The 15,527-nt window shown below is 41.1% G+C and overlaps 1 protein-coding gene across 50 annotated transcripts in view; it reads left to right on the forward strand.

The window, feature by feature from the left end:
• The window catches only part of LOC139468586 (ankyrin-2-like), a 211,406-nt gene that overhangs the window by 53,983 nt on the left and 141,896 nt on the right, over nucleotides 1-15,527 (forward strand). For 48 of the 50 annotated variants that reach the window (XM_071250662.1, XM_071250670.1, XM_071250664.1 and 45 more), the window contains one exon: nucleotides 10,051-10,152. In XM_071250662.1, the coding sequence (XP_071106763.1) occupies nucleotides 10,051-10,152 (102 nt within the window). Of the gene's footprint in view, nucleotides 1-531; nucleotides 637-5,974; nucleotides 6,512-10,050; nucleotides 10,153-15,527 lie in introns of those variants that run through there. The other 2 variants (XM_071250671.1, XM_071250667.1) reach the window with 2 other exon arrangements.

A 15,527-nucleotide genomic window follows, 5' to 3' on the forward strand; every position in this document is an offset into this window, starting at 1 on the left:
TGTGTTCAAACAGATGCGTCTGCATGCATGGCAACTACGTCGACACCATGTGTCACTGCAGTCTCCCATCCCCGTCCAGGATCAGAGATGTTGGTCATCTCCACTGGTTTTGTTGCTGTGCTAATTAGATGTGAGGATCGTGGATCAATGCAATCAATAGGCTTGCCTTCACACAATGGGCTTGGAGTAAGTTCCACTGCCAGATCAATAACTTTGTCGAGCTTCACTGGCCGATGGACTGGCTCTCTCCCTCACTGAATTCATACATTAGCATTCGTTTTCCATCAATGGCCTGTCCCCGAACTGGAATCATCCCTAGATGATTCCCGTGATTAAAACTATGAAGCTTCGGTATTGAATGCTTGCACCAGCAGTGGGCTGAATGTACCTGACAGAATGGGCTGTTCCCACTTGTTTCTCTTCAGTAATTTTAATGCAAAAGACGTTATTACTAATTAATGAGCGGCATGGCCTGGCAATGCAGACATGTTATCACGGTGAACCAATGAAATCCTTCGTTTCTGAAGCTGTCCTTGGCTGCTGAACGGATCGGTTCAGCATTTTGAGTCATAATGCCGGCATAACTACAAAAGGTGTTTTTGGGAAGGGGCGCTCTTAGCGCTAGGAGACAGAATGGTAAGCTTTGGATTCACCTCTTCCTGGATCTGCTCATTCCAGCTTTTCTCTTTCAAAATGTTCACCATATACTTGAGTTTTGCATTTGTTATGACAATTTTTATGTCTGTGGCAGACCGTTGTACAGTATAGTAGTGCCAAGATGGCTGACCCCTGACAAAGCGTCAGATACCAGAGTATGGCATAGATTGACAATTGTTGATAAAATTAGTTTGTGAAATAATTAATTGTCCGTTCTAAAAGGAGCATGGTTGCTGTTGGTTCTTCACCATCAACATAATTAATTTTGGTTTTGAAATTTGATAATATTGGAGAGACACAATGAATTGTGGTAATGAGTCATTGTGTGACCATTCCTTTTTATCCCGAACACACAGCATTCCTCCACTGCAGTCTAACACTTGTGGTCATGTGAGTTGAACACCGACTGAGGCTGGTGGTCTGAAAGGTGTGACCTTGCGACGCAGCCTCTGGGGCAGTTATTTGGGCATCAAGTCACAATGTTCTTCCACCTATCAGTTCTCCTGATGAAAGTGACACGCAATTAAAAATTCCCATTTCTAGATTCTGTATGTGTCCTCTGAATGCCGTATATCTCCACCACCCCCCGCAGTCCTGATCACTTCTCATCTACTTCCCATTCAGGTATGATGGCTATTACCTTGCCTTCCGTTATAGGGACAAAAGTAGGTCATCCCTGTGTACTGACTGTACCAAGTGTTTCTTTATGCTTCTCGTAGGATTATGTTTGATGTAAGTTTTGTATACTTCCATTGTTTCCATATTGGTCTGCTCACAATCCAGAGTTTTATTGCTGACAGTTATGGTTATGTGGCTGCTCCTATGATGATGATGATGATGATGATGATGATGAGTCAAGATGGGCCATGTTGGTAATCCCTTTGTCATTGCAGTTGTGTTTCTTTATGAAACCTTTTGTAATAATATAAATGTCAGAACTTGAGATGCCTGAGAGTGTCAGTTTCAGTTACATTTGTAGTTCTTGTGAAACGTGAGATTTGGACTTTTTTTGGTATCCTTGGATATTAGTTTTGTAGGTATAGAATGTTTTAGCTTTCATCATGTATCATGTGATCATGTATTACTGTTTTTTGGCTGAAATGAATTTGCACAACTAACGGGCGACATACGATCAAACTTCAGAAATTTAATTTGCCAGTTTTGCATTCTCTGTTCATCAACGTGGTTGAAGCTTTGTTTTTGTTTTTGATTCAGTAGACTCAAAAATGGACCTGTGAAATATATCACAATTGCTAAGTACTAGGATGTTGTGTACTGCAGGATAATACTATAGATGATAGAGGGATTTGGGTTGACAGAATATCATTTGACATTCTGACCAGTTGTATTTACTGTCAGGTAGCCAAGTGGCAAGCAGTAGATAAATTTAGGTTGCCTATCACAGATTTGAATTGCAGTTGGCCACCAAAATGGCCCCTTCTTAGAAGACTGCAAGTAATTCTTGAACACAGTTTTATGTGTGTTAAACTAAATTGTTTTAACAAGATTTGTTACTCATACCATGGATTTATCGGGACCTGTGCAGAGGTTAAAATTCAGCTGCAAGTAGGCGTCAGACATCACCGATGGGCTTTAGACATGGCCATGATTATCTATAGCCATAGGAAATAATCGGGTGTTCTTTAACTCCTTTTAAGTGTTATACATGTATAGTTAACAAACCAAACCATAAATATCATTTAGCTCACTTAGGTGCATCAATTTTAAGATGTCAGGACAGCCCTTCAAAACCAAATTTAAAAAATCCCCCCTAAAATTTAAAAAAAATAAATTAAGAACTTAAAAAAAAATAAAAATTAGCAAACATAACTCAATTATTGTCATCTCGTTCCTGCACTAACTGTTCATTTTGCCGGCATAATTTGCCATAAGCCATGTAACAATGGCCATAGCCCAAGCTGCCACCATGCTTACCAGCAGGTCGTCACGCTAACAGGTCTTGTACCGTGCTATACATGACATTGCTGGGTGATGTCATTCGCCTGTTGTATCTGAAATGTGCATTATTGATGGCAGAATCAATAGTGGTGAATAAAACATTGCCCTCACACCTGTGGACCACAAGCTGCATGGCGCACTCCCAGACACATCGCTGCCACACACGGATGGGTTTGGGAAATTACTGTATCGGATTTCCGTCCTTGCGGAACATCCCCAGGGATGTGTCTGTGTGTCTCTGTCGCTCCTTGTCTGCTTAGGATGATATCTACAGGATTGAATTAGCATCCTGTAGAGAGGACAATAACGGCTTTTATATACCGCGTAAGACATTGTAGGGTGCAAATAAAAAATTCAGGACACTGTGGAGGTTTGAGGGTTGTAATAGATTGAAGGTGGTTATTTGGATATTTTCGAATGTCAGAAATTTTGTGGGACAAGTTACCTGAATTATTTATGAGTTTCCCTTTGTGGGTCAGTTTTTAGCATGTGTCTGGTTTTTGGCGCTATGTTGTATAACAAATGTTTTATTTTGGATAGCACTTTCTAATACTAGATTCTGTACTTTCTTAAGAAAGTGTTATCCCAAATATTACATTTGACCACATTCTAAATGAGAAGGGAAATTTAAATAATTAATAAACAACAATGCAATGAAACAATGATTAATATTTGTGTAATAATAACAAAACAACATCCTTTCCCTGAGTGTAGCAGATTGTTCATGATTCAAACATTTTCTTTTTCTAATTTATGCTTCATCCTCTAATACTTTTCAAGGTCATCTTTTATCAAAGCTGTTACTTTGAAATAGATGCTAGGAAGGAAGATTCATCTGATGACAGGAACGCAACTCTGAGATCTGCCGACTGCCTCCGTGGTCTAGTGGTAGAGCGACTGCCCGGAGAGCGGAAGGTCTGGGGTTCTATCCCAGGTCGTGTCATACCAAAAGACGTTAAAAAATGGCACTTGTTGTTACCCTGTCTGGCGCTCGGCGTTAAGGGGCTAAAACAAGGACTGGTCAACTTGGAGTCAGTATACTGTGTCTGAGTGGGGTGTTCATGTTAAACTGTGGCATGGTATCTCAGTGAGCTAGGACTATAAATCGGCATCAGTCCAGACTAGTACAAGCAGCCACACACACACGTGCATGCACGTCGCTATATGAGTGCAATAATCTTGAACGTGACTTTAAACCTAATTTCACCTCACCTCACCTGAGATCTGTCACAGTGGTATTCTGACCGGTCACGCAAGGTGCATTGTGTTGTCCCACCAGGTGGCACTAATCTTTAATACATTTCTGAGTCATCAAAAGACTGTCTGACATATTACATCTACAATTCGAGTCTAGTGTTGAAGGGGAATTACATGGCGGGTTTTCAGTTACAATAAGTGCACTGTGTTGTGAAGGAAGTTTACAATAAACAGGATAGTCACTGTCACTAAAAACCGAGATCTGTGAACACTGAGCCAACTGTGGAGTCCTTGATGCTAGCTCACAGGTGCTGCTGTCACAGCAGGACACCAGCATAGCGAAGACCTGGTGTCATCGTAATCTTAAATAAGTTGCTTTCATGTTTGGATTCTGTTCAAGAAATCAAAGATGATAATGATGAATACCAGGTCTGTTGATGAAAATCAGGTCTGATGATGAATACCAGGTCTGATGATGAATACCAGGTCTGATGATGAATACCAGATCTGGTGATGAATACCAGGTCTGATGATGAATACCAGGTCTGATGATGAATACCAGGTCTGGTGATGAATACCAGGTCAAATAATGAATACCAGATCTGGTGATGAATACCCAGAATTCATTGCCATTTTAGTATTTTTTATTGATTTGTTTCAAGGGAGCATGAATGCCCTAATCTTAGGCTTGATGGTTCGAATCACAGATTAGCCCAGCCAATGAATCTTCTGTTATTCACCACCATACCCACACATCTGAAACATCACTAAATATCGATCTATTATTGATAACTATTTGAGAAGTAACTTTGAGCAAATGGGCAGAAAAGTCTGAAAGAAATCAACACACATGGCACTGGTGAGTGGTGCCGTATTTATGCATGGGACATTTAAGTTATAACAAAAACAGTTGCTGTTGACATGATGGTGGGAGTCATTGAGGCCTTGTTGACAGGATACTATTGATTGCCGGTATCTGGCTGCTATCACCATGCTGTGTGGTGCAAGTGTCGGCAGATCTTGTTGTGGAGGTATGGCGTGGCTTGAGGTGTTTCCTAGGAAACGGTGGGAAATTGAATTTAAATTGCGGTTGATGGTGTGATCGGGTAATAGTATTTGTGGGTTGTGTCTGGTGAAGGTGTGATGTTCAGTGAAAGGTTGCATTCTTAACAGTAGGCAAAGACATGTGTAGACATGCATGCAGGTATGCAACTCACACATGTAAAAAAGGTGTGTTTAGTTACATACAAAGCAGTTGTGATCACTCATAAATATTCAAAATGGTTGTCGTGAAACACATTAAGACATGTAGAAGCACAAATATTGGAAGCAATGTGTTCAGTCACACATGTAGTTTATGCTCACACTTATATACAAGGTGCTGACAGTCTCACACAAAACACCACATACTCACACAACACACAACATACAGCATTTTACACACAGTGTACTCACACAGCATACTCACACACAGCATACTTACACACAGCATACTCACACAGCATACTCACACACAACATACTCACACAGCATACTCACACACAGCATACTCACACACAGCATACTCACACAGAACATACTCACACACAGCATACTCACAGCGTACTCACACAGCATACTCACACACAGCATACTCACACACAGCATACTCACACACAGCATACTTACACACAGCATACTCACACACAGTGTGTTCACTCATAGCATACTTACAGCATTCTCACACAAAATACACACTACATACTCCCATAAACAACATACTTATACACACCATACAACATTCTGACACACACGATTCACACAACATACACACAAGATACACACAACACGCACACACAACATACTCTTACACATACTTTAGAAGGTGTGATAGTGGTACACATATACAAACAGATGTTCGCTTAGTAAGGAGGAAGATTGGATTATAATTGACGAAGTAGTGCACAGTTGTAGATTCCTCGATGATAAATCCAAATTAGAGGCATGTATCTCCTCTGCAAGCAAATTCCCACATGTAATATCAAACCTCCTGCATATCTGTACATGTGCTGTCTTATCTAAATGTCTCGCACAGACAACACTCCAAATTCCCTACCTAGCAAAAACAAAACTCCCAAAATATAACAACATTTCACAATTCAGACAAAACTCTAACCGTCAAAGACAACACATCAGCTCTCTCAGACGCGTCTTGTGGACATCTTGACCAAATCAACATCCATACCATCTCATGCCGTTTCAACTTGCAAGTATGCGTACTATGGACAAGGTAGCGGAGTTTAGCAGATGTGCTGCAAGCGAGGGGGATGAGGGGAGAGCAGTGATGGTAGGACTATAGTGTCAGGAGCACTCCACCATCACTAGTGGGAGACAAGGACGCTGTTGCTATTTTTGCTTCCAGTTTGGCTGCAATGATGAAGGTGGTACAGGGCTTCCAGTAGCTAGCCATCACCATCAGCCAGCCATGTTGTAGGCAGTAACAAGGGGGATGTACCGTGCATCAGGACATCTGAGGTCGGTTAATATACACCTACAGGCGCTGTGAACTCTCGTAATTCTGTTGGAGTACCGACTCATACTTTATGCTGAAGAGCTCGGACGCTATACGCTCGCTCGACTGTTGATGAATTTTTTTCAAGAATTCTCACACTGAGTGCTTTTAAGTTTTAACAAGATGTTGAAGAAGTGGATTTCTTGGGTAAGTCCCAATGAGACTAAATGATGCCATGAATCTGTTTTAGTTTATTTGTCAGGTGGGAGATTATGGATTGGATTTGATAGTGGGATGCTCTGTGGAGAGATTGGAAAGGCTTTCTCATAACCTGTTTGGCAAGCGTCGGGGTGAATGTATTTCAGGTGTGATTGCAGACTTGATGTTTAGAGCAGGGATTTCATTGGTTACATCTGTTTCACAGTGCACAAGGTTTGTTTTCTCTGCCAAGTTCTTACAATGGCTCTGCAAGGGGGATGGTGTGAGATGACTGTGATACAGTGTTTATCTCGTGGCTCTGATAACAGTGACCTTATGAGCAGATGGCTCCCAGACAGATGGCCGCCAGGTACAGGGTGGCCGGACTCTCAGGTAGAGATGGGTGGCCGGACTCTCAGGTAGAGATGGGGGGGCCGGACTCTCAGGTAGAGATGGGTGGCCGGACTCTCAGGTAGAGAAAGGTGGTCTCCAGGTACAGGGTGGCCGGACTCTCAGGTAGAGAAAGGTGGTCTCCAGGTACAGGGTGGCCGGACTCTCAGGTAGAGATGGGTGGCTGGACTCTCAGGTAGAGATGGGTGGCCGGACACTCAGGTAGAGATGGGTGGCCGGACTCTCAGGTAGAGATGGGTGGCCGGACTCTCAGGTAGAGATGGGTGGGGTGGCCGGACTCTCAGGTAGAGATGGGTGGCCGGACTCTCAGGTAGAGATGGGTGGGGTGGCCGGACTCTCAGGTAGAGATGGGTGGCCGGACTCTCAGGTAGAGATGGGTGGCCGTACTCTAAGGTAGAATTGGTGGTCAGTACTTAGGTAAAGATCGCTGGCCTCCAGATATAGGGTGGCCGGACTCTCAGGTAGAGCTCAGGTCATGAGCTTCAACTATTTCTGTGAGCAGCAGATATATTTCTGAAATATGAAACATGACAAATTTGATACCAGACCAAAAGAATCATGTTTTCCTGTCACCAAAACTTCCAAAATAAATTGATTTTGCTAAGTGTAGGCGCCATATTTTTAATTTGTGACCATCACATTGTCCAGTTATTGCTCAGACATTCCTGAATAAAATATCCTCCAGACATGGAAAGCACAATAAGGATTTGTTTATTGAGTAAAAAAATTAAAAGTATGATTATCTTACAAACAATTACAAGGGAAATTCTTTGTGGCCACCCTGTGCTTCCACCATAGAGTGAGGATATAGGCAAACCCTTCACTGCACACAGTAATGAGCGTGACTAGAAACAGGATACCCTCCATTCACAGCGTCTCATAGCATGCCACACCTCCAAATGATATTATCGAGGTCACAAATTCCTTGTAAAACCCAAATAAAGGATTTAGGGGTTCTTAGACTAATATGCTGTTGCAGAAACCTCAAGGGTAGGGAATCCTTTAAGTCATCATCCCGCTTGTCATACAAGCACCTTGGACAAGTTGCAATAGTGGAAATACACAACTACATCCGACAATTAAGTAATAGAATATAATTCATGGTAGGTTCAAAAATACCAATCAAATAACATTTGGGCAGATTAATAATTATTTAATAATCATTTGGAGCATTCACATCCTCTTGGTTCTGTTTGAGTTAAGCTTGGATGTGTAGATTGTGGCATATTGCCAGTAGTCATGCTATAATCGCCATGCAGGAAGGATTAGCCCTCAATGCTGCCAGTTAATGGACTTATGTTATTTTGTACCAGTCATTCAAAATGGTGGGTAGCCTAGTTGAAGCACTGGCTCATCAGGCCAAAGGTGCAGGTGCAGGTGCAATCTCATAGACTTTGTTAATCTTATTTCTGGAATTGGCTAAAAGTATCATAATACCATCCCCATTCTTTATATCAAATAAATAAATCTGGTAAAAATTGGAAATCGCAGAGTTTAAATTCCCCTGATATGTTTTACTCCAAAGATAAGCATACGGTTCCTGTGGCAGTTTGTTGCCAGGGAGTCATTGATAACACACGGAGGATGTAGACTGAGATGTCCAAGTGACGGGAACAGGTTCCTGATGCAGGGCGGAGATAGCCCCCTACCAACCAAGCAATGAAGAAATGAGTGTCACGGTCCCTGCTGATGGGCATTGTTAAACACGTCCCGGGGTGCAAATTTGATGAAATTAAATTGAATCTAGAAACGTGTGCTTTGTCGATGCTAACAAAATGTCCAACCTGGGTCAGCCATTGTTTTATTGTGGCATATGTTACAAGCAGATGTTTTGTTGGATTTGTGCCTATTAATATCTCTGGGAGTAGGTTGGTATTGAAAACAAGATTTTCATATATGTAATTATATAATAATAATTGAAACTTTATATCTTGATTGATTTGTTATTTTATCATTTGGAGTACATCATACAGTTTGTGTGAAATGGACAGTTGTTGGTTTCTGTGTACAAACACACTGCCTACATGGTCAGTTGGATCAAGTGTCTGCCCCGAGGGGGCAGGTATAGATGCAGGGATCTTGATTGTGGTGCGGTCAGGTAGCCTAGTGGTTAAAGTGTTCGCTCATCATGTTGAAGACACAGGTTTGATTCCCAACATGGGTACAATGTGTGAAGCGCATTTGCTGGAATATTGCTAAAAGCGGCGTAAAACCATACTCATTCACTCACTTGAATGCAATGTTAAACCTCATTTCACCTCTCCTCATACATTATTCATGAAATGAAGAGACACTGGTATCAGTATTCAGGCATACACAGCTGATGATATATGGGTTTCATTGTGTGATGTTGGCATGGGGAAACAGACCAACTAGCTGCTGCTGGTAAGATACCTGTCCTGAACAGATGTGACAGGTGTTAATTGCAGCGCTGTAACACCAGGCTCTAATGAACGCCAGGAATGTAGCATACAGCCTCAATTTAGGGATATGTGGTATATCAGTCATAACATGTTTCTTGGCTCAAAATAAACTTGCAAATGTGGTTAATATACGTCGTTACCAGAACTACACGTAACAAATTGATACAGCATAATGCTGATGCACGCTAATATGATCTTCTGGGGTGCATTACATTCTTCCACAGCGATGCTTTAGATTGTAGCATGATTAACAGCAGAACCCAACGATCATTACGACATGTGATGGGTTCTGGGCTGCTCTTGGCAATTGGGTGGTAGGGTAGCCTAGTGGTTAAAGTAATTTTCATGTAAATTTCTAAAAGCGACGTAAAACAATACTCACTCCTCACTCACTTTTGACAATAATAAGTCGTCTCATGTTTTTTTAAAGTTCAGACTCAACAAAATATGACATGACATATTCATCCACATTTTTTATATGGCATGCATTTTTTAGAATTCTTTTTGCCCTGGCTTCATTGCGTGCCAAGCTTGACAACAGATCATGCAGGTTACAGATGAGTCTTAAGGAGCGGCGCGACTGAATGTCGTTTGATGAGAGGCTGCAGGGATTAAGAATCTGATAATTACTTTATGTTTATATGGTCTTAGATATATATAGCGTCCTGCTTTATGTCTTGTATATGTCTTATGGTGGTTTCTTTGTTGTTTCAGAGTGACGGAAACGCTGGCTTTCTTCGAGCAGCGCGGGATGGAAACCTCAGCGAGGTTTTGGAGTACCTGAAGGGAAGTACTGATATCAACACCAGCAACCCGGTAGGTCACACACTGATTGGTCACATTACCAATACGGCCCCAAAAAGGGGTGACGGTCACATTACCAATACGGCCCCAACAGAGGGGTGAAGGTCACATTACCAATACGGCCCCAACAAGGGGTGAAGGTCACATTACCAGTACGGCCCCAACAGAGGGGTGAAGGTCACATTACCAATACGGCCCCAACAAGGGGTGAAGGTCACATTACCAGTACGGCCCCAATAAGGGGTGAAGGTCACGCTGATTGGTCACTTTATCAATACGGCCCCAATAAGGGGTGAAGGTCACGCTGATTGGTCACTTTATCAATACAGCCCCAACAAGGGTTGAAGGTCACATTACCAATACGGCCCAAAGAAGGGGTGAAGGTCACATTAACAAAACAGCCCAAACATGGGATGAAGGTCACACTGATTGGTCACATTATAAGTACATCCCTGTTCATGCTGCCACCTAAGGCATAAAGGCTGTTTGTTTGAGTATGAGTCTCTCTATGAGACCAATGTGATCTGGCTGGTACCCATTGAAGGACATACAAAATAGAGTAGAGGCCCTCAATGTTTATTTGAGACCGGATCCATAGTTTTTTAGAAACCTCACCTTTAAATTCAGATGACAAGCAGGATATTCATGACCTTTAGCATAGGTCACCATGAGGACTAGACACACACGTATAGAAGTGTGATCCACAATAACAAGTATTACTTTGTGTCTAATGGGGTTTGTTGACTGGAGTAAAATGACATAAGAACACTGTCATAACATCAGTCTCAACATTTAGTAAAAGTTTACATACAAGTGATCACAATGTTATTACATGGACGATATGTTACGTATCATCATGACCTGACAGTGAATTGTTGGTCATGCTATCAACCACTAGTTTTCCTGGCCCATACGTGATTATTTACAATACACTGTGATATAGCTGGAATGTTGCAGACTGCATAAAACAACATTCATTCTCCCCTTTGTTATTTGGAATCATTGTCAGTGTCAACACAACAGGCCTAATGTTTTGGGAGATTATGAAGTGCAACCCCTATTTCTCATGCTCGTTCAAGACAAAAACTATTTGTCCAGGTTGTCAGGCATTTTACATAGGCACTTTTAGCTGCTCACACAATTCAGATTTAAACATGAAATTTTGCTGTACATTACAAAAAACAGTTTTCAGTATAACTACATGAACTAAAACAGTTTTCAATATAACTACTTTAACTAAAACAGAAGGTAAAGACGATGTGAAAAGGGCAGATGGCCAGTGATTGCATACAAAATATAGTTTGGCCTCCATTGCTGACCAGACCATACATGACCTTGAAGAAAGGTCACCATTGGAACAGACATAGAAAAAATATCCCGTGATATGTCGTTTATGTTGTATTCCACAATAACAAGTATTTACTGCTGCCAGTTTCCCTTCTGGATTCCGTGGTCTGAAAGCCACGTTGTGCGTGCAGGACCAATACAGCTTCTCTCGGGACTAAGCCAGGAGGCTCAGGGGACATAGTCAAAACAACTGATGTTCTTAAACAAACAGTGTAGATCACGAGGAGGTGTATGCCAGGAGAGCATCAGACTTATCCAGCTTTGTGATGCTGTACTACACATCGCTATACATGCTATATTCCAGTACTGAAGTTTCAGTGTTTGGAGTCTGTGTGCAATGTTGTGGAAATACCGGGATCTGGTGCCAGCTTGTTTGTAGATGCTTGTCTCATGGAGGGCTTGTGTTTATACCGGTTGTGTTGGTTACTACATGCAGAGTCAAATCATGGTTTTATAAGCAGTCAAGTCTTTGGTGTACCATGTGACTATCAAATCATGGTTTCACAAGCGGTCAAGTCTTTGGTGTACCATGTGACTATCAAATCATGGTTTCACAAGCAGTCAAGTCTTTGGTGTACCATGTGACTATCAAATCATGGTTTTACAAGCAGTCAAGTCTTTGGTGTACCATGTAACTATCAAATCATGGTTTTACAAGCAGTCAAGTCTTTGGTGTACCATGTGACTATCAAATCATGGTTTCACAAGCGGTCAAGTCTTTGGTGTACCATGGGACTATCAAATCATGGTTTTACAAGCAATCAAGTCTTTGGCTTACCATGTGACTATCAAATCATGGTTTTATAAGCATTCAAGTCTTTGGTGTACCATGTGACTATCAAATCATGGTTTTATAAGCGGTCAAGTCTTTGGTGTACCATGTGACTATCAAATCATGGTTTTACAAGCAGTCAAGTCTTTGGTGTACCATGTGACTATCAAATCATGGTTTTACAAGCAGTCAAGTCTTTGGCTTACCATGTGACTATCAAATCATGGTTTCACAAGCAGTCAAGTCTTTGGCTTACCATGGGACTATCAAATCATGGTTTCACAAGCAGTCAAGTCTTTGGTGTACCATGTGACTATCAAATCATGGTTTTATAAGCATTCAAGTCTTTGGTGTACCATGTGACTATCAAATCATGGTTTTATAAGCGGTCAAGTCTTTGGCTTACCATGTAACTATCAAAGCATGGTTTTATAAGCGGTCAAGTCTTTGGCTTACCATGTGACTATCAAATCATGGTTTTATAAGCGGTCAAGTCTTTGGTGTACCATGTGACTATCAAATCATGGTTTTACAAGCAGTCAAGTCTTTGGCTTACCATGTGACTATCAAATCATGGTTTTATAAGCGGTCAAGTCTTTGGCTTACCATGTGACTATCAAATCATGGTTTTATAAGCGGTCAAGTCTTTGGTGTACCATGTGATTATCAAATCATGGTTTTATAAGCGGTCAAGTCTTTGGCTTACCATGTGACTATCAAATCATGGTTTTATAAGCGGTCAAGTCTTTGGTGTACCATGTGACTATCAAATCATGGTTTCACAAGCAGTCAAGTCTTTGGTGTACCATGTGACTATCAAATCATGGTTTTATAAGCGGTCAAGTCTTTGGTGTACAATGTGACTATCAAATCATGGTTTTATAAGCGGTCAAGTCTTTGGCTTACCATGTGACTATCAAATCATGGTTTTATAAGCGGTCAAGTCTTTGGCTTACAATGTGACTATCAAATCATGGTTTTACAAGCAGTCAAGTCTTTGGCTTACCATGTGACTATCAAATCATGGTTTTATAAGCGGTCAAGTCTTTGGTGTACCATGTGACTCAACCAAAGTCAAGTCCTAGTTTTGTATGTGGTGTACCATGTAACCATAAGGCTATAAGAGAGTGAGTGAGTATGGTTTTACGCCGCTGTTAGCAATATTCCCGCAATATTCCAGCAATATCACGGCTGGGGACACCAGACATTGTTCCCTTGTCGTGAATGAACCCTCGGTCTTTGTCATGATGGGCGAACGCTTTAACCACAAGGCTACCCATCTGCCCCAAGATTGTAAGTAGACTATTTATACCCATGGTACCTCAGTTGTTAAATGGTTGATGAAGACTGAAAATGTTCCAAATGAGTTTCTAATTTCACATAAATTCTGCTTGCTGTTTGCACTGCAAGAACTCCTACCTGAAACCTGAAGTTGAATGTTGTGATCATTATGTTGTCTCATACAGGCCTTCAAACAAACATATTTAAAAGTCCTATGCAAGTCTGTAATAATAGTTAGGCAAGTCTAGATTTATTCAGTTTCAAATGAAAGCGATTCATTGGAATGTTTTCTTTCAAATATCCAAAGATTATTTAACCAGAATAATGCATCAACTATTTTCAGTTGAGAGACTGTGTGTTCATGATGTGACAATAACCAGCAGATTGATTACCTACTTGACTGCAGAACACAAATATGATCAATCAACATGTACGTTATGTCAGATCCCACAGAAATAATTCAATACTACAACAAAATGGCGGAAGTGGCGTGCAACATCTGCTGCTCTCCTAGCCATTAAGTCAGGGCTTCCCACTCAGGGCTTTCACACTTAGGGTTCCTCCATGGTGGATCATAAAATGGCAAAACCCATCTGAAAGGATAAACACAACAGGAGAGATATAGTTATCTTAACAAGCCAGGAATCTCAGATATGTTGAGCAGGCCTCTCTCTCTAGGAGATTGATTTGGAGATACAGCAATCACCTGGAAACCAACAAGACCTACATCAATTATAAACCAGCTGACTGGAGAACCTGAAGTAGCCTCCATCAGAGTGTAGATGTTGTATCTGCCTGGGAACTCTAGCTGATAACACATGTAGAGGATGGTAACCATGTATAAATTAGAACCTCAATGAAAAGTAGAGGCAAGTCAACTATAGCAGTAGTTACAAATGGTATTGGTATAATATTGAAACAATTGGATCATAGTCTCAATACAGGGTAGTGTTGTGGAAAGGGTACTTTCATCAGTCTCCACTCTTTGTTGGGCAGGAGATGAAAGACTAACCAGAACAATATTTGCCATTTCCTGTTTAATGAAGGCAGATTGGACTCTATGATTTCTATGGACTCAACATAATCTGGGGAGAATAGGTCTTCAGCAACAGATGATTGCTGTAAAAGGCGACTGTACTGGGTGGTCATGCTCGCTGACTTGGTTGATGCATGTCATTGTATCCCAATTGCGAGGATCTATGCTCATGATATCAGTCACTAGATTGTCTTGTCCAGATATGATTATTTACAGACCACTGTGATATAGCTGGATTATTGCTGAGTGAGGTGTTAGGTGTTAGACAACAAATAAACAAACAAAACCTTAAACTTTATATGCAGTCATAATTTCAAAAAAGTTTTATTTTTAATTCAAAAGAAAGATAAATCATTTGACGAAAACTGCTGAGGGCAGTTTGATATTTTGTGACACTAATGAAATGGATCAATGAGGAATATTACCATAAAATAGTTGCACATGTGCATTTTAGTGATTCCCAATGCTAATTGTTCAATTGAAGCCATGTGATGTCACAGTGTTTCGAATTGCAGCATGTTGAGGAGTTTACATTTGCTGAATCCGGGTCAGGGGTAGAATTGATCCCAGGCCGCATGTTCTTGTTTAAGTGGTGAAGAAACTACATTGGATGGTCAGACGCAGTGACTTGATGATTGTGTGTCAAACGTTGCTCATAATATCAACCACTGGTGTGTCAAGGTCAGTTCGTTGGTTTACAGGCTGCTCTGGTACAGCTGAAATGTTGCTGACAGCAGCATTAAACGGTATTCACTTGGATAGATTGTGATATCTTCAGTGGTGAACTGTTTATGTTAAAATAACAGAATTATGACAGTTGAAGTCTGGATCTGTTCCCCAACTCTTGTACAAACAACAAGTATCTATGCCGGTGTTTGTCCCTTGTTTGTGTAACCCCACACTCAGCAATATTCTAGCATTATGTCGGCGATGTGTAAACAACAAGTATCT

This window comes from Haliotis cracherodii, unplaced genomic scaffold (assembly GCF_022045235.1).
Source record: "Haliotis cracherodii isolate W230 unplaced genomic scaffold, xgHalCrac1.p SCAF_2, whole genome shotgun sequence".
Lineage (NCBI taxonomy): Eukaryota > Metazoa > Mollusca > Gastropoda > Lepetellida > Haliotidae > Haliotis > Haliotis cracherodii.